Genomic DNA, 26,377 nt, shown 5'->3' with positions numbered 1-26,377 from the left:
AAACCAAGGTGCTTAAAAAAAAAGTATTTTTATGGAAGATTAAGATACTCCTGGACTTCTCAGAAATAATTCTTACCTGACATAGTTTTTGGGGACATAAAAGAAGATTAATTTGTAGTTAGCAATGAAAACTACAGTAGGAAAGAGGAATGTTCAAACTTACCTGTTGAAAACAAGCCTGGACAAGGTTTTCTGGGAACATATTCCTGTTAAAAAAGTAGATACATTTCAACATTACAGCACACTAAGCACAGGTTGTTTATATAAACAAAATTATAAAATCTGCTGCTTGAAAAACAGATCAGGTTGTGTTCCTTTATCCAGAAAGCAGTGTATTTAGCACCATCAGATATAAAGACATAACAAATTAAGGGTTCAGGACTCCCAACAATCACTTGACTGTTTTCCTACTGCTGAATTTTCAGGCTTATTTTTCAGTATTTGACATTTCTGCTGGTAAGCTACTAAACCCAGTGTTTTTTTTTCCCTGCTGCATCATCTGGATCATTTGCATGAGGAATACAGGAGACACCATCTTCAAATATAGGCAGACACCCCCCTCCCCTCCCCCAAATGCTGTACTGGAAGAATCAGATATTTGCTGTGCTCTATTGTAGTTTTGAATTCAGAAATTAATCTTGGCTGATGCAAGATTCCCATGTGTTACTCCAGGGTCAAGAACCATTTTCGCACCCTGAAAAATTAGGAAATTAGATCAGAAGCAGTGCAATCCAGTTGTGAGCCTCCTTTCCAACTGTCAATTTCAGACTCAAACGATTGCAGAAAAAAGCATTATTCAGGCATTTATTGAATACCCAGTCCAATGCAGAAAAAAACAGTTTATATATTGAAGCAGAAGTCTTTATCTCCCTTCCAGATCTTTCACAAACTCCTGCCTTTACCTTTCAAGTTTTTCAAGTAAAATTTCTTCAAAGGCAAGAGTAGTTTGTACAAGCCTGGGATTTTCCTTAATCTTTACAAGACTGTCTGGATTTGAATCTTAAATCTGATTAATATAAATATGTAGGAAAAGTATAATTCCTTTAAAAGAGAATTTCAGATCTCAAACTCCTAATTTACCCTCTTACATTTATTTGTAAGTTGAGCTATAAACTGTAGCAAAACTCCAAACTACTCTGAATTACAATTCACACCACTTTGCACTACAGGAAGACTTTTTTGTGCATGGAGCTGCATCAGCCCTGTGAACATGTGTGGAAATGTTCATGTGGAAGTTACTGGTAACAGCCTGCATTAGGTTTTATAATGCAGCTGATTGCACAATTCCCCTCATTGACTCCTGGGCAACTGACCATGAGGAATGAGATGAACCATCCAAGCAGCTGCTATTCTGGTCATGCACAGGCAGAAGGGGACAGAAGCTGCGAAGAGCTGTGGAATGTTGAACATGGGGCTGTGGGCTTGAGGACTGCTAACTCTGTCACATACAAACCTCAGAGAAATTGAGTTATTCTCAAAGAGGTCTACCTTGATCTGTGCTGGGGCAGAGATGCCCCAGACAACAGCACACATTTGGTATTATTTAGGACAGTGACTTTTTCAAGGCAGATATAGACATATATGTACATATGCGTGTGTATATTTTACAAATGTTAAAGAACTGTGTATCTAGAGTTGCATCTGAAATGCCAGTCACATGTCCTGAAATAAAAAATGCTGAGAAAGCCAATTTTAGACATGTGGCAGTTCATTCTTACATGATAGATTAAGTAAAAATTCTACAAAAATAAAATAGTGGGCAGGAATAGTGATACAGAACAAAGACTAATTGCAGCTGGAGAAAAAAAATAATCCACAGAAACATTTTTGAGGGTATTATTATTGGAAATGCAGCCTTTTTTTTTGTGATTTTTTTCTAATTCCTTAAACATGTTAACTCTGAAAACCTGCTGAAGTCTTCTGCAGACTTTTCTAAGGGTTTCCTTCTTCTAACCACTTTAAGTATCTATCATTTTCCAGGATGCTGATGGGGAAAGACTCATTATAAGGTTGCCTGAGATACTGGTGATGCAGCAAACTTATTGACTGTGCAACCCTAAGAAACCTTTGCATACTGCATCTGTTACTCTGCAGCCTGCCTTGAGGAGAGGAAACATAACATTGCAATTTCAGGCGGTTGTCTATGCTGGATGACACAGAAGCTGCCAGTCAGTAACCCGCCAACCATTCAATCCTTTCTGGATATTTTCTTCATATGAGGTAAATCTTGCATTTCAATTTCTGCAAAGGAGGGAATTTTTGTTGTTGTTGGTTTATTAATCGAAGTGTATGGTGTAAAGAGAATTTTTTTAACAAACTGCTTTGAATATACTCTAAAATGTCTAACCTGTTGGAATACAAGTCATTCTCTCTTTATTCATCCAAACAACACTAGAAAACATTTTTCTTGTATTACACATCACAACTTTATTTGTATTTGTTTGGACTTCTGCAATAAGGGTATGAAAACCAAAAAAGAAAACCTCACCTGATCAGATCCAGCATGGCATCAACAGTATTGACTTCTGGGGTACTGCCCACTCTGTCGATCTCATTTGCTGTTTGAGGCACTCCGGGTTTAATGGTCACAACTAAGACAATCCCTGCAGAAGAAGAACCAGAAGAGAAGCTCACAGTGGAAGCAGAGGCATTGGTGCAATCTGCCTCAGTGTATCCCGTGTAGTTAAATTCTTCGTCAGCTAAACTCACCAAATGCTTTCCCTGGGTGCTCATGCAGTGCTGTTCAGAAAACAGAAGTCTACAGGTGGTGTCCTTAAATGTGTGGATTCCCCCAACACAGGAGCTATTTGTGGCTTTGCCACTGGTCTTGGGCACTCTTTGGTTTTGCATGTATGGTACTAAATCACTACTGCTCACCAAGAGGGTAAATTACTTCAGCTGGGCTTCAGCTGAAGTGTTCTGCAACTTTTGCATGGTGATATTTTGAACTGCTATTTACCTTTTCCCTTATGCAGCTCTTCTTGTTACTGGCTTTCAGATATGAATACACGTGCATTGTCCTGTGACCCCAAAGTACGACAGGATGTTTTGGTAAAGTTAGTTAGCAATAAAGTTACATAAGAGAAGAGCTTTGGAAACAGAGCTTCAGAAACAGACTGAAATAAAAAATTACGGGCAAGAAATACTAGCTTTGACCTTGTGAATACTGAAATCAGTCACAAATCTTCCATTTACTTTAGTGGCTTCATTTTAGGCATTTTTTTCTATTATACGAAATACTAGGCCTTTCCAAATGTCCGTTATTTTTCTCTTTTTCTTTCCTCCCCAAATAAAACTACTAAATCTCAGTATAGGGAGAAAAAGGCACTTGGATGACCCTTCAATCAGCCAGGAACAAAGCTTTCCAATGACAGCTGTGAATAAGAACAGAACTGAATTTGTGCAACTCTGCACAATGAAACAAGTAATACCATAGTATCATAGAATAGGAGGGACCTCTGGAGGTTGTCTGGTTTAAGCCCTCCCTCAGGGTAGGGACAACTTCAGATACATATTAATGTTAGCCTTTATTAATTTTCCTCACTATGTATTCACAGAAAATTCCCAGACAGATGAGATAGCCTAAACGGTGTAACCGCAGTGATACATCATTCTCAATGATGCAACCTCCAGAAATTAATCTGGCCTTGTATGTTTGTATGTGATTCTTTTTCTATTGTTAAATACTGCTATGCTTTACAAGTAGGCCACATATGATGTACAATTTGCCCTTCAAATAAGGACATGTTTCTTTTTAGTGGGTGGTATCTAGGCACAGTATTCACTCAGGCTCAACAAAATACAAAGATAAGCCACAACCTTCATGACAGCTAACAGAGGAGGGTTTAATTTTATTTCTTATTTAAGAAGGCAGGCTGAAGATGTTTGCTCAAGAAAATATGGAAGATTTCAAGGCTGCTTGTAGGGAATGAACTTCCTGCAAGAGGAGATGTGGACTTCAGAGAGGTAGGAGAGGAGCCTGGCAGTGACAGAGGGGACAAAAACCTTTTAAGAAGGAAATGAGATGACAAGGAAAGCAGTATTTTCTGTCACTCTTTCAGGTGAGACACATCATACACTCTTGCATCTGAGAATCAGTGACAATCTATCATTTTGCTGTTGAGGAAATTCACTTTGTAGTTAAGGCTGGCCTTTGATGTTCATTCAGCTCTCCCACTGCTGGTCACCATTTACCTAAGCAAACAGCTCCTAATCTTCCCCGAGCTGAAACGTATGGCGAAATTGCCTGTGACTTCATATTGGATATGAATACCGCCCAACTGTGAACAGCGGGACTAACTTCTCCCTGTATCTGGCTACGAGTAAGTCAAGATGTTTGGTATGATTCCTGTCTCTTCTCCCCATCCTGTCTTGGGAAACTAGTAATGTCACAGTACTGAATAGTCGTAATTAGGCAATGTTGAGGATTTTAAAAGTAAAAGTATTGCAGAGTACCTAGTATTACAGCAATGACTGTAGTGCAGAAATAATATATGACTGCTCGCAAACCAATCTTCCCAGAAACGCTGGAATCCAAAGCAGCAACACCTGCAAAAAGAACCACAAAAACAAAACGCTAAAAAAAGTCTTAAAAGAAACTTGTTATTTTTGTAGAGACAATTATTTACTGTCTCTTATTTCTGTGCAGGAAATTTTTCCTTATTCCAGATATTTCTAAATACCTGATTGCCAGTTGCACTTCTGAAAAATGTCTGTAGCAGACTAAAATATTTGCTTCTGCTTCTTTGCAAAAATCCGGTTTCCCTGGATTTTTCTAGGAAAAAGATAATTGAGCTTTTCTGATTCCCTGATGTTGGTGATGAATTAGACTTTGGTTTATGAAAGTATGTTACAATCTATTTCCATATTCACTTAAATAATAGCTTCACTTTCTTCAGTTCTGTAACATTTTGGCTTTAAAACTAAAAGCCATGGGAAGGGAGCTGCTCAGGACTGTTAATCCAGGTTGTTTGAAGGCACATACAGACAAGTAAGGCTCATTCCTGGTGGGCTTGCCTTTATTAACAGGTTTACCTTTTTTTTTTGACAAAAGCTTTTCTGAAGTCTGGGCTGTCCCCACTCTTCTGCCTGTATCTAGCGTTGTGAGAAAATGAGGACAGTTTTTGTTAATGGAGGTGGGGAAAGTGCTGAGGCAGGTGTTATATTGAGGTCAACTTAACTTCTAGCAACAGTATCATATCAAACTGCTCATGAAGCATTTTTTAATTGTTTAAAAGATTTACAGTTATATCTGTATGCATACAATTCAGTAAGCAGGGTAAAATGAGCATTGTAACTATAAAACATGACTGTCTATAACCACACTAGTTAATAATTCACGGCTATGTCTTTATTATACATTTGTGATCCATTTATATTTTTATGTTTATTGAGTCGGATTATCAAAGACTGGCCAGATAACCTTGTATAGGAAAATAAAAATACCATGACGATATTTAACCTCAGAGAAGCATGATTTTGTAGAAAAAAATAAAAGTTTCAAAAACTAAGGATGAAAATTCAAAGGATCTTTCTGACACAAATGTAACTTACTGATCTTTGAACTCAAAAAGGATCTTAGCAAGCATACTTTAAGCATGTGTTGATGTCTCTTTCAGAAGCTGTATTAACAGCAGTAATAACTTGTGGCTAGAGCATTCATATAATGCCTTACTTGTTCTGTTAATTGTTATTCAAAATGCAAACAGTACTGGGAGGGGAGAATGAAGGTTATTATTGTATTTAATCTTCTATTTGATTATTTTGGGGTCTTCCATGGGATAGCTTTTCATCAGACTGACTACAGAAGAACTACATATACCTGCAGAAATCATGATGTAAAGACCATCATCTAACTTGTACAGCAAATAAAGATAATAAAAGAACTATTCATATGGCAAGGGAAGACCAGTGCACAGAAAAAAGCAATGCCACAGCTACTACAGCAGGCTGTCAGCACTAAGGATATTGTTTGAGGCACAAACAACAGAATGGACAGAAAATATGGGCATCATTTTTATTTCCTAGCTTGGGAACTGGGAAAAAACAGGTTGAAAGGAGGACTTTTGCATTGCTGTGCACTCAGCTGTGGAAATTCTGGCAGTAAGAACTTTTGAGACAGGATAGTAATAAATAATGGGTTCTGTGGACAATAGAAGAGTTGGTTTCAAAGGCTGTCAATGTTGAAACTTCTGCACCTATATATTAACTTGGAAGACTTTACACCATGTTTTTAAAACAGAGCAAACTGGTATTGCCAAAGTTCTACATCTTTTAATGAAAAGTTCATAAAAATTAGAAATCATGGAATTTTATTCTGAAACTTGATGTATCAACTGTCAACAGCGGTTAGACAGACAGCGGAGGTAAGATAATAATCTTTTCATGGCATTAAGTGCTTCACAAAGCTTGCCTTAAGATTTTTTTGCCTGACAGTCTTGCTGACTCAGCCAAGAGCCTAATAATCATTCAAGATTATTTCCCTTGAGTACTCAGTTATAAAGATTCTACAATTAGTACGACATGAAGTTCCTGTGACAGCCATTCTGCTGGCTCCAGATGAAATCCTTTTGCAAACTGTTATGCTCACTGGAGTTACAGAGGTATAATTAAGGGCAAACTTTGCCCCTGAATTTTTAAACTGGATAATGATCTTGTTAGTGAGCGAGCTGTGCTAGAATCTGGCTTGTGTTTCCACTGTCATGTCGGTGCTGTTTTGCTAGTACCTACAAAAACACGCAAATCAGTCAGGCAGAGATGACTGAATAAGTACAAGTATGCTCTGAGGATGACAAGTGTGGGGTTTGGTTTTTTTTTGAAAACTGGTGTACTGTGAAAAAAAACTGCATTCAGGATTATGCTTCCATTTAGAGTATGAAGTAGCATTCACTAGGACTGCCACAGACATAGGTTTGCACTGGGTGCTTTATGCTGCTAAGCTGCCTTTTTTCATGTTAGCTTGTTACACACAGTAAAACACAATATATAAAAATAGATCTCCCTCCAGATATGTTCTACTCTCATTAATGAGCAATTGATAATGTGTTATCATTGATAGCCACTGGCTGCCTTCTCAAGCCAACTGAAAATTAAATTTCCTTTGAAGTAACATCATGGCTTTATAATTTCTTTGGACATAACTGAAAGAGTTAATGGAAGATGTATTAAACAAAGCATACGACTAACACTGATTTCAGTACAAAAGAAAACTTATTTCTCAAACTAAGATGATGGCGCACATGCTACTTAAAATGGAAAGCCTGCAGTGTTATAAATAAAGATAAGATCACAAAACCAGTGTAATTAAACTTGGGTATCTATTATGGATTACCACTAAACTTTTAGAGCTATTTTATTTGCTCTTTCCCTCCCTCAACCTATCCCCAAGTTTTAAATTTTTAAACAGGTTTGAGCAGATAAACTGTAAATGTAGTCTACTGTACAGATTTTAAACAGGCATGATGGATTCTTCTCCATCCCTGGGCATTTCAAAATGGCAGTATTTCAGATTAGTTCCTTAAATTTTCCTACAAGAGATGTTCTAATTCAGCTACCGCCACTGAAGCATGGAGTGCAATTCTGTGGCTGTGATACACAAGACTTAAGGGAGATGATTACAAAAGACACCAACTGGTGTTAAAATCTGTTACTCTATCTACCCCTCTGCCCATACTATTTTAGCAGAGCAGAGTTAAGGTTTTAATATCTGTAGCCAAATTTGGGAATAAATTGCCTAGTCTTCTGCAATTCAGCTTTCATGTTTTCTATGTTACCGTCTCTAACTCAAAAGTCTTTGTACTGTTTTTCTCTTTTTGCCCAATTTTCTCTTATTTGCAACACATACACTTTGTAAAAGAATAAAAAAGGAAACAATCAGTGAAATCAAGTCTCTCACACCTTCTCCTTCTTGTCTGAGGACCTGAAAACCCTACCAGAATGAAATGCTGTACTGTGTATGCACCTTTTTTTTTTTTGAGGAAAGGATGGGAGGATAAATAACAAAACTGATGTTAATAATGTTGTTTGCCAGAGTTTTTGAACGCATCAAAGCACAACAGGGATGAGGATGGTACAGGAGCCTCAACAGAACAGAGGAGGCACACACTTTTGATTAAGATACGTAGACACCCCATTTTAAATGCTGGGGAAAAAAGGAAAACTCTAATCCAGCTGTTCCTCACATTGCAATAACTTTTTTTTAATTCTGCATATGACCTTTTTTCACTTGAATCTTTTGGTTGGTATTGCCAGGAAGCCTACTGATTTAATTTTCTTTTATTTTTATAGCTATTATTTTTGGTCTATTACTAGAGAATTGCCAGGACTTCTCTCTTTAAAAAATAACCAGAAAGGAGGACAATACTGAGCAACTTGCAAAAAATCTGAAATGGAATTATTACAGCTGACCAGTTTAATCATGTGTTGTGTTCAACTACTGATTTTTGCATGTGGAATATGTTGTGTTGCCAAAGTTAGAGAAAGACACATAGCTTCTCTGACTCTTACTTCTGAACCTGTGTCTACCTGGTTAAGCTCATCAAACCAAGAGTCCTGTTAAGACTGGATGATAGCACCATCAGTCACCTGCAACTTTTGAAGTCCCACTGAAATTTGTTTCATAATCTTGTTTTGTTGTACATATTTAGAGCTGCTTTGCTGAAATGCTACTGTATAAAGCTATTTTACCTAAGCGAATAGTCTGATTTAAACAAAACTGATTCTAAATATGAAACATGCTGTTCCAGAAATTTTTACCAGTAGCCACTGATGGAAACACGAATCATACTTTCAGTTTCTCACAGACTTAAAAAAATGACACAAGGTTGCAACTTTATGAAAGACCTATATTTACCTGTCCACCTTCTCTCTGACAAGAATGATTTTTTTTCCATTTTGGTGTCACAGGGAACAGAGAATGTTCCTAAACAAAGCTATAATTTTGAAAGTGCTGGAAAAGTTATAAAGAAGTCTTGAAAAATCATTGAAATATGTTTCAATAGTACTGACGCTGATGAAGCTTCATGCAAATCCAGGAAATTGATTTTCTAAACTTTCTGTGATAAACACTTGTCTTTCTTTGCCTTGCTGCTTAGAAAGGTTGTTTGGAACATTCTGAGCACAAACCAGTCCTCAGGCTTTCTTTCTTTGTCCTCTTTTCTGCCGCTAATGACAACTCCACTCCCATTAAAGACAGGAGTGGCTTTGATCAACTGCCAACAGAGTCAACCTCTTTTCACCACTTCCAGGTTGGTCTACAGCTTGCTACTTTCCTGGTAAGTAAGATTCTCAATGATTTCCCTACTTCCCTTTTAGTTTTCAAAACCAGTTAATCAGATCTTTGGGAATACAAATAATGTGCAATATTTTGGGTAAAAGAAACCAAGTAGCTAATAAAAAAAACTCTGCAGGTATTGGAGTCAGGTAAATCATTCAGACAATTTCATAGTCACAAACCAGACCTGTCTGCCACTCCCAAATGGCCCCTGAAATTTGAAATACCCACAGGTTTTTGATGAATAAAAATCCAGCTGAGGTCTTTCAAACCTTGCACCAGTGTGCCAGTGAAACTGCTGTGGACCAGTGTAATTATATATCTCTGCATCAGGTAAAGTACTGTGGAGTTTGTAACAAATCCTAGAGCAACGTGCTTCACATTCACTATGTCTGAGGTATTTATTCAGAAAGTAGGGAACTCCTACTCTCTTCCTCTGCTGAGGAATTAAAATTAAAAAAAAGAATTAAAAAAAAGCGGTGGAAACCGCCACCAACTAGCTACATTTCAATGTAGCAATTTCAAACTAGTTGTAAGGGAATATCTTTCATCACCTGTGTAACTAGATTAAAGACTGTGTTGTCTTGGATTGCTGCTGAGGCCAAGAGCTAAGTAGGAGACAAAGGTATTGAACCTGTACAGATGTATTAGAAATACTCAAAATCACAGCCGTTAATATAACGTGAAAGGTAAAGAAACCAGTTGCTTCAGTTTATAGCAATATTAAGCTACTAGATTAGACTTAAACCTCTGTGATGTGAAACTATTCTGCTTCTGGATATTGTAAAGCTTTTTTATTACCTTTCTCTGAAGCTGGCCATTAACACAGACTTAAGAGCTGATGGCAGTTCCTAAGGAGCAACCTACAAAGTCAGGTAAAAAAATCAAATACTCTTAATCTTTTCATTTTATTTAATGGCATGCAGGAGAGGGAACCACTTAAAGTGCATTAATAAAACCTTCAAAGATTTTGAAAGGTTACTACCCCATTAGCTCCTCCTCCTATTTTGTTCCTGCCTGTTGGAATGACCTACATTTCCCACATAAACCAGAAATTTTATGCTGGTATCAACATTTGAGAGTCTTATAATAAAACCCATTATAGAACTATGTTTTTATACAGCGTGGAGTGGATAGCCAAGTGAGTGACTGCAGTTGCTGTCATCACAGAAAAATTACCAGGACTTGTGAGATCTACTGTCTGGGGAGACACACTTGCTCTGTACTACAGGTATTAACCCTGGTCAAAAACTGAAACTGTGTGATCCATGAATATAATTATAGATTTTTTTTCCCCTCTATGTACAGTTGGGATAAATATTTTAAACTGAAACAAGCAAATCAGTGCCCAGCATGATTAAAAGTCAAGTAAACAAAATGCTCTCTGTACAAGATGATATTGCACTGCGTTATTGTGTGGTTTGTACCAGTGCTCACTTTTGAGGCCTGTACAAATGCACACGTGTCCAAATGGCTTTGGGATGAGGTGTAACACTGTAATTCTGGAGTTGTTCGCTGTGCTTCATTAATTCTGTGGTCCTGTGAGATCTGGGAGTGAAAAGGGTTGCATTAAGGACTGGAAACAATCACAGAACTCTTTGGACTTCCATCTTACTGGTTCCCTAGGGGTAACACCTACATCCTTAGAGTCTGTCATACCTTTCTACAGAGGTGCCCCAACTGAGCACAAGGATTTATGCTTCCAGGTGTTCTTTTTCAATACATTATCAGAGACTACATCTACAATTCAGTGTTGTGATTGATGCTGTTCAGCAGCAACAATCATACCTAGACACCCTGGCATTTTTTTTTGCTGCTTTACAAATTTCAGTGTCATCATCAAGTGCATCTCCTGCAGTACTTCTTAGCTGTTCTCAAAGCTTCTGAAGATCAGCAGAAGCTGACAGGATCTGTTTCTTCCACCATCTCACTTCACCTGAACAACAAATTGATCATCAAGTATGATCAGCAAAAGGCTGGGCTGTTTACGTCTCTTTGCCAATGCTGCTACACTTGACGACCAAGACGTGAGTTTTCTCTGTACAAAGATTGATGCCACTTAGCCAGCTCCTAGCACTGGTGGCGGGCTCTTCTTCTTGAGTGTGACTCAGTGCCAGAGAGAAGAGTCTGGCTCAAGGGCCTTCGTGTCGACACAACTGCCAGCCACATCATAGCTTTCTTGATTAGTTTTAGAAGCTAATCACATTGCTGTAGAGGAGTAACTGAAGCATGGTGCACATCAACTGTACACAATTTTCTCAGGGTTCTGATATCTAATTCACTGTTGTAACAGAAATATAGTAACAAAAGTTCCTGAATTGTAGAACGCTATGGCTTTTACACCTTCTCATCTATGACTAAGACATTGATTCAAGGACAAAATGCAGTTCTAAAATTGCTCCAAACTGCTATCAGCCTTCCTTTAATTGAGGAATTTCTGCAGATGCTAGAAGAATCACTAAAGAATTCTCAACTTCTCCCAAGTGTACATGTTTTAATTCTTTCCTTCCATCTTGGCTTTTCTGGCTGCAATATGCAGTCACTAGGTCATAGAAGTGATACGATGGACATCCAGGATAGTCAGCTCCACTTAAAAAAATTTTACAGAATGTTGCAACAAACATATGAAAATAGGAAAACACAGGAGAATCTTAAAATGCATATAGAGAACTTCAGTAAGCAATCCTTCTAAGCGGACCACAACGTTTTATATAAAAATAACAGTGGTGTTCTACTGCCAGGCATGCACTGTTATGTGTTGTTCCAAAAATATAAGATTTACTCTTTGAAAAATACTAGGGAAAAAAAAAAAGAATTAAGCAGTGCAGACACAGTGCGCTTGACAAATAATAGCTGTCTGAAATACATGAAGTTACTTGGCTTTAAAAGATGGAGCTGGGAGTGTTTTTAATTTAAGACACGAGCAGTATCAAAATTACAGCTGCACCTGACTGTGGTATGACCTCTCCATTCTAATTTGTTTTTTGGAATGTCATTTACCTCGTACTGACAGTTCTCATTTAATCCTCTGATCATCACAAAGCTGGTGGTCAAGTCATAAGAGCAATCTTTCTTAAAGGCAAGTGACCATTTTGAATTAGTTGCCATACTTTTCTTCTACTTGTAATGGGAAACACTAATACTAAAACAGTATTTGGCCTATATCTTCAGAAGTGACATAAGATTTTTGCTTGAAGAACTGGACACCAAATTCTAGCTCCAGTGTTGACTTGTGCAGCAAGCTTATTGCTTATTTTCTTATTCCTCTATGGGTTTAAGAGAACCCAAATTTGCATTCTTGTTGCATGGGCTATTGCCAGCTCTAATCAGCTACTGCCAGGAAAGGAAGGAATCTCACACATATAAGATTTCATCCTATTTCCATGTAAATTTTGTCATTGTTTGCTAGTTGGGTGATGGATACAAGTCTGAAAGTTTCCTTCTCACAGCAGGGAAAGGTCTTCTCTGCTGTCCTATAAATTTGGGGCAGCTCATAAATACGAAGTCAGGTAGAGAGATCTTTGGGCTCAAAGGGCCTGGCATCACCTATGCAATCTCCCTTGTGACTCATCAGTCCATAGCACTTCTTCCTAAACATGGACACATGTTGGAGTCATACTCCCTGAGACTCAGAAAGTGTATGAATAGCCTAAACGTTAAATCTGCCAACTAATCTGAACTTTTTTCACCCATCCAGTCTCTTGGTGATGTGGCTACATCCACTTTGGATGTCTGCTTTTGCAAGGCAATCCTACTGCGATCTCTTCATTTCCTGTGAGAAGAATGCTCCTCTGAGGGCTTCTGAAAAACAAGGAAAAGTACCAAAGCCAGCTGTCCTCTGTCCTTTTGTTCTTGGCTCAGTATTTCCTTTTGTCCTTGGTCTAAACTCATCTTTTGAAGAAAAAACCCTAATGAATACACTTCAGACAACAACAGCTGCAGGGGGAATCACTGTAACTCTGGTGAATTCAGAGCCTATACTTTGTGAAGCTGTCTTTGGCTCATCTGTGATTCAGCCCATTCCAGACTCTGAGCCTTTTCTGTCCCATTCTGCCCTTTTAGTTGGAATGATCTTGTAGTACAAGTTTATGGTGACTGTGATTAATCTCCTGAAAGCTCACTTTCTTCTTATTCTACCTGAAATCTAAGTTAATAGATTAGGTTCAACAGGAATTACTGTTACAGAATCACAGAATCACTAAGGTTGGAAAAGACCTGTAAGATCATCAAGTCCAACCATCAACTAACACCAGCATGCCCATTAAACCATGTCCCACACTGCCACATCCACACGTTCCTTGAACACCTCCAGTGATGGTGACTCCACCACTTCCCTCGGCAGCCTGTTCCAATGCTTGAACGTTCTCTCAGTAAAGAATTTTTTCCTAATATCCAGTCTAAACCTCCCCTGGTGCAACTTGAGGAGACTTCCTCTCGTCCTGTCACTAGTCACTTGGGAGAAGAGACCAACATCCACCTCTCTGCAACCTCCTTCCAGGTAATTGTAGTTTCCCTCCAAGGGCTGAACAGTGCATCTTTTGCTCTTTTTCCCTTTGCTCTGTGGAATTCTCTAGGAAATGCAGTACTGCATCCCTCACATATGAACAAGACTGTCAGGACCAAACAAGTAATTCACAGCTGTCTACTGAAATACCATGCACATTCAGGACTTCAGACAGGATTCTATGCACAACGTCACCGTTCAGCTGAGACACAGGACTCAGATGCTGCTATCTGTTATTACCTGTAGATCATTCTCAACCATCTTTCATTTGACATGGATTTCATAGAATTTTTTTCCCCTGAGGCTCTGAATTATCTTTTCCATCTAGTCTTCTGCTAGCTAATTGAATGGCATATACAGCTAAGTCTCATTAGGAGGACAGTTCTGACTCAGATGTTGGCTGAGAAGATCAGGTAAGGAAGAAGCTATGGCAAATGGAAGCCCCAAATGCACTGTGATATGCAGTCTCTCAAATGAGGTTTTTGGTGACCCACCACCTCTGTCTTTAGTGTTTGTTACTAGAGGTCTTCCATTCCTATTCTGTCAGTCCTTCTATAACAGCAGTTATTCTGTCTATTCAAATACCATTGTTACTTACTGTAAAGGAAAAGGATTTCTATGACAGCTTGTAGCAATTACCTTTTCAATAGACTTGACAGAAATTTAATTAATCTCTCTTCTTTGGAGCAAATTATTGTTATTCCACTAGTACTGTTGTGTAAATGCAACAGAAAAGTGTCTCACAAATGAACTGAAAAAACTAGCAAATTTGGTGGGGGGGATGAAGAAGGGGAGCGAGAGAGAGAGAGATGCATGCAGGTAATAAATAAGCATCCGTTAGTGCTATTCAAATACCAAAAAAAAATTTACATCAGAAAATTCTCAATTCCTACTTGCATCATCTAGTGAGACTACCACTGGATTAGCATGATAAATACTGGTCTTCTAACTTTGACAAGGCATTGAAAAAAGATTTTTTTTTTTTTTTCAAGAAACAGACTAATGCATGGAATGCAATAATAGTTACAAAGAATATTCCAGATACTGAAAGGGGATGTCCTGGATGATTTAGGATGGGGTTGAAAAAGTAGCTATTATGGACCTTTCTAAATACCAGATAGAAAGGGAGGAATAAATGGGAAATGAATAGTTTATGGCAATGAAAGAGATGAAATCATTACAAAATGGAAGGAAGTTCAGGTAAGAGGTAAAGAAAAATTTCTGACCTTGGGTATCAGTTTGCTAAGGGACTGTTGTGCTGCCCTGTAGGCTGTCAGCATTGCAGCATTGTATTATGATCTTTCCCTACAGAATTTATTGGACTATGTGCATAGAAAGTAGATATTAGTACTGTCTTCCATTCCTCTTTTTTGCAAACAGTATCACTCGTAGGAAAACTTTAATTTTCCTCTAGAAAGCTCTTAGAGATTATATGATCTCAAGTTAATGCCTTTTCAGGAGATACGATATTCCTTGGGTGGGATATAATAAAAGCTTATAAGGAGGAAAGATGACACATCAATCTGCCAAAAGGGACAGGCTAGCAAGATTCATAAGAGAAATCAGATTCAGTTCATGGACGTAGCAGTAATATAGCCTCTGCACTGTTGCAGGAGAAATTATGTATGGAGTTAATACAGAAAACCTGGAGTACTGAAAGTACATGAATTACCTCCAAGTTACTGGTGATTAAAATGTATAGGTGGACAAGTTTTAGCTTCCAGACTCTTCAAAAGAAAATTTTAACATCACACTTCCATTTTTTAATTGATCATGATGTCCACACACAGGGAAATGCAGTAAAAAAAGTGAATGCATTCTGTTTTATATAGAGGAATTGTTGTTTACGTCCTGAGCTCCAGAACAGAAGAGCAGAAGACACTAACTCACTTCAGACCCATCCACAGTGGTGCCACCAGCAGCCCCCCAGTGATACAGCTGGGACAGGAGGCAGTGACTGCCAATGCCGCAGAATGGCTGTTGTGTTGGGGCTCTTTGCCCCTGAGAGCTGGTGGTAATCACGGTCCATGAACCAGAAGTGCACTTCAAAGTTTTATTACTATAATTTAAAACCTTAAATAATGTAGGGGCTGTCTCAGTTGCATAAGGTCAACTGATATTGATGGGAAAGGAGTAGACGACTGTGATTGATAGAAATAATCCGAAGACGATGGGCACAAAGCCCTGTCCATTAATAGCCCATGACTCTGCAGTCCTCCCTGCCTCAATGACTGCACATGGACAGCAGAGACAGAACCTCCAGCATTCCTCAGTACAATGGAAGGCAAAACTCATTAACAGTAGTGTAACATTTTCTGTCCTTTGCACAAGTACATGATACAAAGGGACAAGGTGAGTTTCCTGCCTGAGCCTAGATAACTAGTTTACTAATATTATACAGTGGACCTGCTTTCTCAGAGGTTCTTTTGGCTTCAGAAACATGGAAAAGCAAGCAAAAAATATCTATCTATCTATCTATCTATCTATCTATCTATCTATCTATCTCTATCTATCTATCTATCTATCTATCTATCTATCTATCTATCTATCTATCTATCTATATCTATCTCTATCTGAAAGGCCAGCCTCTGACTATGTTAAGCTACATCTGCAATTCCCCAAGGAGTGGAAACTAGTGTGCCTGCTGGTGATGCACAGGGCCTGTTAAGGATGCTTCAGTCACAGAGCATCTCGCAATAGCTGCACTTCCTGCACTTGCAGAAATGGAAACTGCTGAGGCAGCTGCCACCCCAGGAATGGTGATACCAAAGGAAAATTGATTTGGAAGCCCTGCCTTATAGGAAACAAAACAGATTTGTTCTCCCACTATTTCCTTGCCTGTGCTCCTTTATGCTACTTTAAATCTGTGGACATTTTATATCTAATGGAACTGGCAGGTCTATCCCTGAGCATAGGCACAGCCTCAGTGTGTTTTAACTTCAATTACTAATATAGTAGACAAAAAAAAAGGTTGCTTAAGTCTGAATTGTTCTGATTTTCAAAGATAAACATGAGAAATAAGAACAAGCTGATTAATACTTTACTTCAATTTTTTTCTCATTGCACTCCAGCTCTTTTGTCTCCCATTTTTTACATTTTGTCTCCATTCACCGAACTTGGTGACGCTGTGATAAAGCAAACTAGTAACTTCCCAAACATAGATCCAAGGTAGGAAACGGACACTTTAATTTTGAACAATGGAAAAGAACCATATTCAAGGCCCCCATCCATCATCCACGATTCAACATCCTTGTTCCACAGGGAAAGCAATGGTCTCTGCAAATCGGAAAAGTCCCATAGCCCAGGTACTTCAATGGGTCATTCTTCTCTCTCACGCAGTTGTAATAGGTCATCATCAGCTAGAATAAGCCAGATTTGTTGTGGAATCATTATCTTTGTACTACAAGCAAGAAGTGCAAACAAGAGTGTGCAGTTGGTACTGGGAAAGGTGTAACTGGCAGGATGCTTCAGACAGTACTGCAGCAGTAATCAAAGCAAGCCCTGGAGTAAAGGAAGAGTTTATTTCTATAGTCATGGCAATCTAGTGGTCGGAGCATCATCAGACACACAGCAAGGCAGTTATCGTATTTATAGCTCACAAACAGCTGCCCTCAGAAAGGCAACTGACACTGCCTTTTTTTCACTGCTCCTGAGGTATGCTGTGTGTAACCCACAAATACCTCATCTACTGCTTTAAGGAATTTTGGTGTTCCCCATAGGTGACCCTCCACAAATTCATGAGCCAGTAAACTCCCATGCATGTGCTCTAGCCTCTTTGGAGCTGCCTGTGAAGACTGGAAGTGCAGGGAAGGTCAGAAGCATAAGGAAAAGCTTTATTAATGTTTTGTCAGGGAGAAAAGATAACAAATGAGGCAGAGGTTATTGTGGAACTTAAAACTGATGTTGAATAGCTGGTAAAATCATGTCATCAATATTGAGATCTGAGACACAAACCTGCTGTATTGTGTGTCACATCTTTTAACTCAAAGCATGATGCAGAAAACAGAACAGACATAACTGCTACACAGCTAAGATTTCTGGCATTTATGGGTAACCCTGGAAACATCATCAAAGAAAGATCATTTATCAGACATGTGATGCTAGCTTGTAGGGGAAGTTTTTGACAGAAAACATTCTAGCCGTAAAGAAAGACCTCCCCATCACAGTCCATGGCTTATAGTTTGAAAATCAATGAGACAGGCAGTCTGAAATAACCCCAGCTTACAAGGACTGATTGAAAAGAGATGGGAAGGAGAGCCATGGCACCTCGGTAGTATCTGGAGGGCTGGCGGTGTTGGGTAAGATCCAGATCTCCTGACACTAGCTACTAATGTGGGACTTAGGTGCAGGAAAGAAGGCCAGACACTTTGTGTTGATGACTTAGCTCCAGGCTGGCCATGTAAGTTTCCCCAGCTTGCATCCAAGTACAGGGGAACAACTGCCCAGGAAACTGGACAGCTGTCTCCAGCATAAGCCCTGTTGTGATCCAGACAGAAAACAGATTTGCAAACACTTACTACTATTAGATACCCTATGAATCTCAGTCCATGGAAAAGAAGGCTAAAAGTGATTAAAGGGGACTAGTCTGCTCAGCATGCAGACGTGATGAAATATATTGCACAATTCTAGCGAATTTTCGTTCTCTGAACGAAATTAGAGTTGTGAATTTCCAAGACTTTCAAAGACATTTTATAGGCTTTTAAGTACTCCCAGAATGATTAGATTTAAGCCTCAAAACTCCCAGGAAGCACACAAGAGATTCCTCTCAATTCTTTCTCCCTACAGGGCACCTAAAAATAATACAGTTTTGGTATTTGCTTGATAATTTCTTCTTTTAGAGCATTACTTCAAAGAACTGGATTGGGGGTGTGGAGTATTACACTCAGTACAGGTGTAGTTCTGGATGTCATAGCAGTTGTCTCGAGTAACACTCTAGGTTTTTGATTTTCATTTTCAGTTTTCCCATGCCACTACAGCAGGAAACAGAAAATACAAATAATTGCTTCACGTGAATGATGCATTAGTGTACTATTAGCTAATTTGAGGGATAGAAATTTCATGGAGATACAAAAGAGCTAGATATTTTGAACTGAATTATCAGTGGTGGGCTTATGGGTCAGACTAAATTAAGCTTACATCTGCCATCCATTAAAATAATTATGAGAAGAAGAGAACAATTAAAATTCGACTCTGAGGTAGACTAAGAATAATTTAAAAGAGCATGGCACTACTCAGACTCTTCTGTCCCCAAAGCAAGGACCTATTAACCACCCTTTTCAAATTTTTCCAAACAAATAAATGCTTTGTGCTTATGTTAGTTTTTTTATGAGATTACAGTTCAGCCTCCAGGCAGGTCAGTAGAAAAACTCCACAAATTGCAACTCATACGCTACATAAAATATGTATGTAAACAATGCCTTCCCTCTTTTACACTCTGAGGAACTGGGTTTGTGAAGGAAAACCACATTCTAGAAAGACCTTCATTTAACCAAAGAGAAAGAATTTTGCCTTTTCAATTTGAAAATAGACTAAGTGTGTTTGTGCTCTAACTGAAGAAGTCAGTGAGAGCTTGTCCACTAAGACAGGATTTCTCCCAACAAGTTAGACTCGATATAAGGAAAAAATTCTTTACTGAGAGAGTGGTCAAGCATTGGAACAGGCTGCCCAGGGAGGTGATGGAGTCGCCATCACTGGAGGTGTTCAAAAAATGTATACATGTGGCACTTCGGGACATGGTTTAGTGGGCATGGTGGTTTTGGGTTGATGGTTGGACTTGATGATCTTACAGGTCTTTTCCAACCTTAAAGATTCTGTGATTCTGTGAAGTTAAAATTACTAGCAGTTTAAATTTTGCAGAAACTCATGGAATCTCAAGGAGTGATTCCTACCATCACTGTCTTTGCTGTGGGCTTCATTTACATCATTATGTCCAATGGACAGGGATCTGGTCATGGGACATGCATTTGTGTATAGCTCACTGTCTCAAAAGCTTATGTGTAAGTTGATGTTTTTCAGGTTGTGACATTACCTTTTAAGACATTCTAATGCTAAAAAAGAATACTACAGATCGTATTTTCAATAATGTATTGGTGATTCTTGCGCGAAAATGTTACTAGTCACCAAAATCTAGTATTTTGACATGACATACGTTCACAAAATAGCCTCCTGTAGGCATCAAAACTTCCTAGATGCCTTTGGACCCAGCACCATGGTCTGGTTACAATTATGCACCAAATGAGCCATTACAATTGTCTCTGTGCACACTCTTAGCAGCAGCAAAGGCACAATAACATGGTTTAACTTTCTCTCATGGTGAGCTAAGTATCATCCCCTTAGCTTGTGAACTAAGACGACAGTCATTCAGGCCCAGCTGATGTGTTGTCACAAGTTTTACTACAGTAACTTTGTATGTATTGGGGTCCTAAATGTCTGCCACTGAGCATGTGAACATGTACACAGGTCTGACAGCTGTGATCACTGGATACAAGCCCTATAGGGGTCTGCATAATAGGCAATCCTGAGGAGGTGCGCACCCTCAGAACACACCTGGTCCCACCAAGGACAGCCAGCATGCAGGATGTGGTGCTATCCTTGTATGTCCTGTATTTAGTCAATAATGATGAGGTTACTTTTGAGGAAAATATTTTTGTGTCTCATTCCAGGGAAGGTTCACAGGCGAATGCAGAAAGAGTGCCCACGCCACTAACAGTGAGGTGCCTGTCTTGTTTACAGACATAGCTGAAGACACATCCTGGATCCTCCTGAATTTTTTCATTCCCCTCCTTGTTCTATTCTTTACAGTATTTTTTGAAAGCGTGAATTTTGCTTTGGCGCTAAAATTCGGAATTGCAAATAGGTCATGTTGTCTACCTTGACTTTAGTAAGGCTTTTGACACTGTCTCCCATAACACCCCCACAGAAAAACTGACACAGTAGATTATAACAGTAGATTATTGCACAGCGAGGTGAATTGAAAACTGGCTAAATGGCCAGGGCCAGAAGGTTGTAATCACCAGTACAAGTCCAGTTGGAGGCAAGTCACTACTGGTGTACACCAGAGGTCAATACTGGGGCCAGTACTGCTTAACATCTTCATCGATGACACCGGTGATGGGGCAGAGTGCTCCCTCAGCAAGTTCACAGATCATACAAAACTCAGAGGAGTGGCTGATACATGATATAGTTATACTGCTATTCAGAGGTACCTGGATGGGCTGGAGAATTTGTCTGAGAGAAATCTCATGAAGATCAACAAGGATAAATGCAAAGCTCTACATCAGGGGAGGAATAATACAAGGCACCAGTACATGCTGGAGGCTGACTGGCTGGAGAACAGCTCTGCAGAGAAGGACCTGAGGGTCCTGGTGGACAACCAGCGTACCATAAGACAGCAGCATCTCACAGCAAAGGTGGCCAACAGCCTCCTGGGCAGCATTATGAAGAGCACTGCCAGCAAGTGGAGGGAAGCGATCTTTCCCCTAAGCACAACACCAGTGAAGCCACACCTGGAGTACTGTGTCCAGTTCTGGGTTCCCCAGTACAAGAAAGAGATGGACTTACTGGAGTGAGTCCAGCAAAGGGCCACAAAGATGATTAAGGCATTGGAGCACCTCTCATATAACGAGAGGCTGAGAGAGCTGGGACTGTTCAGCCTGGAGAAGAGAAGGCTCAGGGGGATCTTAATCATGTGTATAAGTACCTGATGGGTGGGAATGAAGAAGACTGAGCCAGGCTCTTTGCAGTGGTGCCCAGACATAAGACAAGAGACAACAGGCAAAAGTTAAAACCCATGACATTTCATCTGAACAAGAAGACACTGTTTACTGTGAGGCTGGTCAAACATGTTGCCCTGAGAGGTTGTGGAGTCTACATCCTTGAAGGTTTTCAAAACTTGACTGGACATAGTTTAGGGCAACCTGCTCTAGCTGACCCTGCTTCAGCAGCGGGGGTTGGACTAGATAGTCTCAAGAGGTCCCTTCCAGCCTCAATCATTCTGTATAACTCTGTGTCAAAGAGGAAAAGTGACTAGTGTGCTTTATGATTATACACAGGCCTAGTTATTCAATTTGAATGTGCATTTCTGATGCTTGGAAGGTTACCGTATTTCTCTTATAAGAGGCAAAATATTCATCAACATCCTGGCGAAGGATGCAGGTGAACAGTGAAAACCATCATGCATAGACATGCCTGGTCCTTTTGCTTGCCACACATTTCGGCATTACTTGCACACAGGAGCTAGTGCTTTTGTCTTCAAAGCTCTACATATTCTATTTAAATATCTTATGTTCTCTATCGATCTTGTTTCTTTTTTCTTGCCTAAAAACCTACCACAGAAGTGTAGAAAAAATAAGCCCTTCTTTTCTACGTAATTTGGATATGCCAAGGTCAGAATCAGAGCATCTCGTTCTCATGTCTGTATATGAATTGAACTGCTGCAATCTTCAATCTATAAAATCCAAGTTCGTCTTAGTAGTTACAAATGCAGTTTACTCATATTGGAATGTTAAACATTAAATAGCAACACAATGTTTTTAACAGCATTATTCTTGTTTCCCCTTGCAGGTGCTGGACAAGGATACCTTTAATAAATAATTCCTTTCACGGTTATCCTAATTATATCATTTATTTCTGAAGACACAGGCCCAAATTCACTCACAAATAAAAGCTTTGAAAAAATACATTAATCTTATCTTCGCAGCTTTTCCAGGATCTCCTGTCACAGACTCAAGTTCAATATGATAAAAGTAGAGTTCAGTTTTATTTTGCTTTCTGTCTCATTTCCTCCTCTATATAAAAATACTGCTGTCCTGTTTATTAATTAAAACAACAAACCCTTTTTATTCCTATTTCTATTCTTCTCTGCTTTACATACTAACAAGTGTTTCACCTCCCTTCATTCCTTTGGACACAGCCCTTGACTATTTGCTGCTGCCATTTCTTACTCTGCCTCTTGCAGCTTTCCTTTCTGGATGTCTCCATCTTGCAGCTCTTGACATTCTCCATTTCAATTCTAACACTGGGTTCCTGTCACCCTGCATTACAGATATGCCCCAAAGGCCCTGGCAGCTTCCCTTAGGTTCTTCCTGTCACAGACCCACTTTGGGGTGCGCTGCTGAAATTAGTGGTATTTTTGGCCATGAACTTTGAGGAGCTTGGGAATTTGTATTCAAAATCATATTCTTGAAAGCACTTTCATAGCATGATTGAAATTCCCCTTTCATTTTCTGATCACAACATGCTCTCCTTTTCTGCAGTCAAATGTTTGATGTATTTCCATGACCATCCAACCAAACAACAAACACCTGGACATGAATACATTCCCAAAATAGAGGTTTTGTGGAGATGAAAGGGGACAGTAGAGTGACAAATGTGTCCTGATTCACTGTAAGAAGCTAAAAGAAAATAGTCACGACCCTTGTTCCCTAAGTAAAGGCTTAAAGAATAAAGACAAGTTTGTTTGGCTTTCTTTACCTTTTTTTTTTTTTTTTAGAAAGGCTATTTGGCATCCAGTTCTGTCTCCACTTTGGGCTCACTCTGGCAAATCTTTCCAAATCTTTCCTACTGGGTGAGCTGTTAGCAAATTCTAGCATGCCATGGCAGCGTTCCAGCCAACGGCTTGCTGGCTTCTTCCAGAAGAAAGAAGCTTTGTCCTTCTTCCCATAAGCCCTTCCTGGAGATACAGTCTCCCTCTCTACTCTCTTGCACTTCCCCAAAACTGTTTTGAACCAAGCATACCAAACAGATTTTTTTTTTTTTCTAATTTATAGTTTTCTGTCAGGTCAGTGAATTGAATGGACTCACAGAAGGATTCAGCAAACGCCAGAACTCATGCAAGGCACCTCATGGGAGTCTGTTGAGACCAGGGAAGCATAGGTGAGGAATCTCCTCTTTTTATGACAGTAAGCTATGAGATCAGCTCTCCCTTTCTTGTGAAATGGCAGCATGAGACTACTTACAATAGTTAACTCTGTACTTGAGAATATGCAGTTGCAGCTTTGGGCTTGCAATTTGCAACTGTTTAACCCACTCCTGAAAACAGGGAGAAAGAGATACTAGAATCTATAAACATGTAAGTTATTATCTCACAGCTCTTTATAGATTAATTACTAGATAATGGTGCTAATCCTTCCAAATCCATTCTCATTACATATAGAAAAGCTTAATCTAAATGAATGCAATCTATACTTTTCATTATAGAGTTCCATCACATTGTTTTTAAAGGTTATTTCTTTTAGAAAGAAAGCTAAACCACAATGATAATCTCATCAGCTAACAGTACATTTCCGGTCATACCTGTGATCATACTTGATATGATTAACGGCAGAATGATGAGTTTGAGCATTCTCATCAGCAATTCCCCGGGAAAGGAAAAGTAGAATTTATCCAGGTTAGACAGTTTGCCATATTCCCGTACCAGCATGCCAACTCCAATACCTAAAAGGCACATAAAAAAATGTGACACAAATTGGCAGTAATTTATAGTACAGACATGGGGAAAAAGGAGGAAAAATAGGCCAAGTCCTGTAAAACAAAACCAGTGAGCAACAGACACATTTTTACAGCCATGGTGGAACTTGTAAAGCAAATTAGAGAAGAGATGTTTCCTTTTCTGTTCTATATTTTGATGATAGGCACAGTAATAACACATATAATTCTGAACTTGGAGGTTGTCTTTAGGTATGTCTTTGGAAAAATCTTGATTATGCAATCTGACTATCAGTCCAGTCCAGCAGTGACTTTTTACCTGCTTTCACTAGCTCTAGAAGACCCATAACTGGCATTAAAAAAATCAATATAATATATAAACACCACCAAACACTAAAGAAAGACGGTGGTATGATATAAATATTTTAGATAATTTGCGTTGGTGAAAATATGTCTACCCAGCAACAATACTTTCAGTAATTGCTGCTCTACGTATTTAGAAAAGACTGACTACAATCACTAAATTAATTGAATAATTTCCAGGAAACTGACCACAAAAATACACAGCGTATTTCACACACATTCCACTACATGACTGATCTACAAAATACCAGACTATAAGTATAATCAGTGATTGAGCCATGGCACAAGGCACCTTCATACTTCCTCCTACCTCTGGATTAAATGAATTATCAGATAGTTCTAGCTTCTGAGACAAATCACACATAAGAGTTCTACCGAAGAAAATAAATCATAGGCCAAAAGACAAATTTCTTCAGTGTGTCAGGCAATACCTTTATTTTCCATTTCAACATGATTTTCAGATGAAAATCACTGGTCTAGGAAATGTGTTCATCAGTGTTTAGAAAGCATTATGACTTGTTTCACATACAAACTTTGTAATGCTTCAGTCCTGGCTAAACTGAGTATCAAGAGATCCAATTTCTAACTGGATTCAGTGAGAGACACAGCAAGTCAGAACCCTTCATTACCCACTGAGTGCTGAAAGGTCTTATTCATATGAATAGCTTCACTGAAGTTAATGGAATTATTTACATCTCTTGGTATTTTAGTGACATCAGTGGTGTGTATTTTGCAGCAGAATTGTTACACCAGCGGAAGAAGGTGCTACCAGTCTACCTTTATGAGCCTCAGTGACCCATGTAAACTTGCAGGGTCCCAGGAAAGCTTCTGGTGCCCAAGCCAAATGCACCTCTTCCACCAGTTCTATTTTTGATGGTATACAAAGCATTTAAGTTAGATGTTGCTCAAGAAGCTGGTGTAAAGTTCAACTAAACAGTCTTAGAGGATACGTTCCTTACTTTAAGTGATTGAAGTTGTGGAGGCAGACAATACCAGCAGGTTCAAAAACAGATTTAGGCAAATCCACAGACGACTGGTCTGTACTGTTGATACTGAAAGAAACAGACAGGTATCCCATACCCAATTCTCTCATAAAGAAGAAACTCCTTAACATTCTCTTCTAGAAAGTAAGGATTTTTGCAAAAATACTCCCTAAAGATTCACCATGGCTGTAGTTTGTGCTAGTTCACATACTAGCTGGATGTTAGTTGATGCAGAAATGTAAACTACTAGTTACCTTCACAGAATTTGCCTCTGAGAGCACAAAAAGATAATGAACGATCTTTTCTGTGCTCTATGTGCACCTGCAAAAACAAGCTGGAAGAAAATAGAGGCAGATCATAAACTCCTACCAAGTCTTTCCTGTTAATAAAGGAAAATGGACAAGTTAACCTTTCAGGCAAATATGCTGCTCTAAGCAACTATTAACATTTCTGATTTAGGTGTCATCTGTGCCAGTGACCATGGACAGTTTAAATTCCTTGCAATAATCTTGAATCTTAATAGCCTTGAAGATACATGCAATATTATGTAAATGCCCTTGATTTGTGAATGATAATACACAATGATCTCTATTTCTAATCTAATGACTGAACTAAATGTGTTGAAAATAATTAGTCTGCACTTTAAGATAAGCCCAAGCAAGATAAAACTCTGTTCACAAAATGGTTACACATATTGAAGTAAGTTGATCCTGAAAAAACCAGTGTAAATAGCTGAATCTAAGCATACAGGTAATCTCCATGTCTTCAGACTATTCACATGACTTAGGGTAGGCACATGCTTAAATTGCAGCAAGACTATACTGTATGTTT

At 38.9% G+C, this 26,377-nt stretch overlaps 1 protein-coding gene across 1 annotated transcript in view; it reads right to left on the bottom strand.

The window, feature by feature from the left end:
• SLC1A1 (solute carrier family 1 member 1) overlaps positions 1-26,377 on the bottom strand; it is a 54,945-nt gene that overhangs the window by 15,274 nt on the left and 13,294 nt on the right. Inside the window, exons 2-5 of the mRNA XM_059833286.1 lie at positions 24,069-24,209; positions 4,456-4,548; positions 2,489-2,603; positions 164-206 (exon numbers count right to left, since the gene is read on the bottom strand). Coding sequence (XP_059689269.1) covers positions 164-206; positions 2,489-2,603; positions 4,456-4,548; positions 24,069-24,209 — 392 coding nt within the window. The remainder of the gene's footprint in view (positions 1-163; positions 207-2,488; positions 2,604-4,455; positions 4,549-24,068; positions 24,210-26,377) is intronic.

This window comes from Gavia stellata, chromosome Z, assembly GCF_030936135.1.
Source record: "Gavia stellata isolate bGavSte3 chromosome Z, bGavSte3.hap2, whole genome shotgun sequence".
Lineage (NCBI taxonomy): Eukaryota > Metazoa > Chordata > Aves > Gaviiformes > Gaviidae > Gavia > Gavia stellata.
This window is presented reverse-complemented; position numbering and strand designations above follow the sequence as displayed.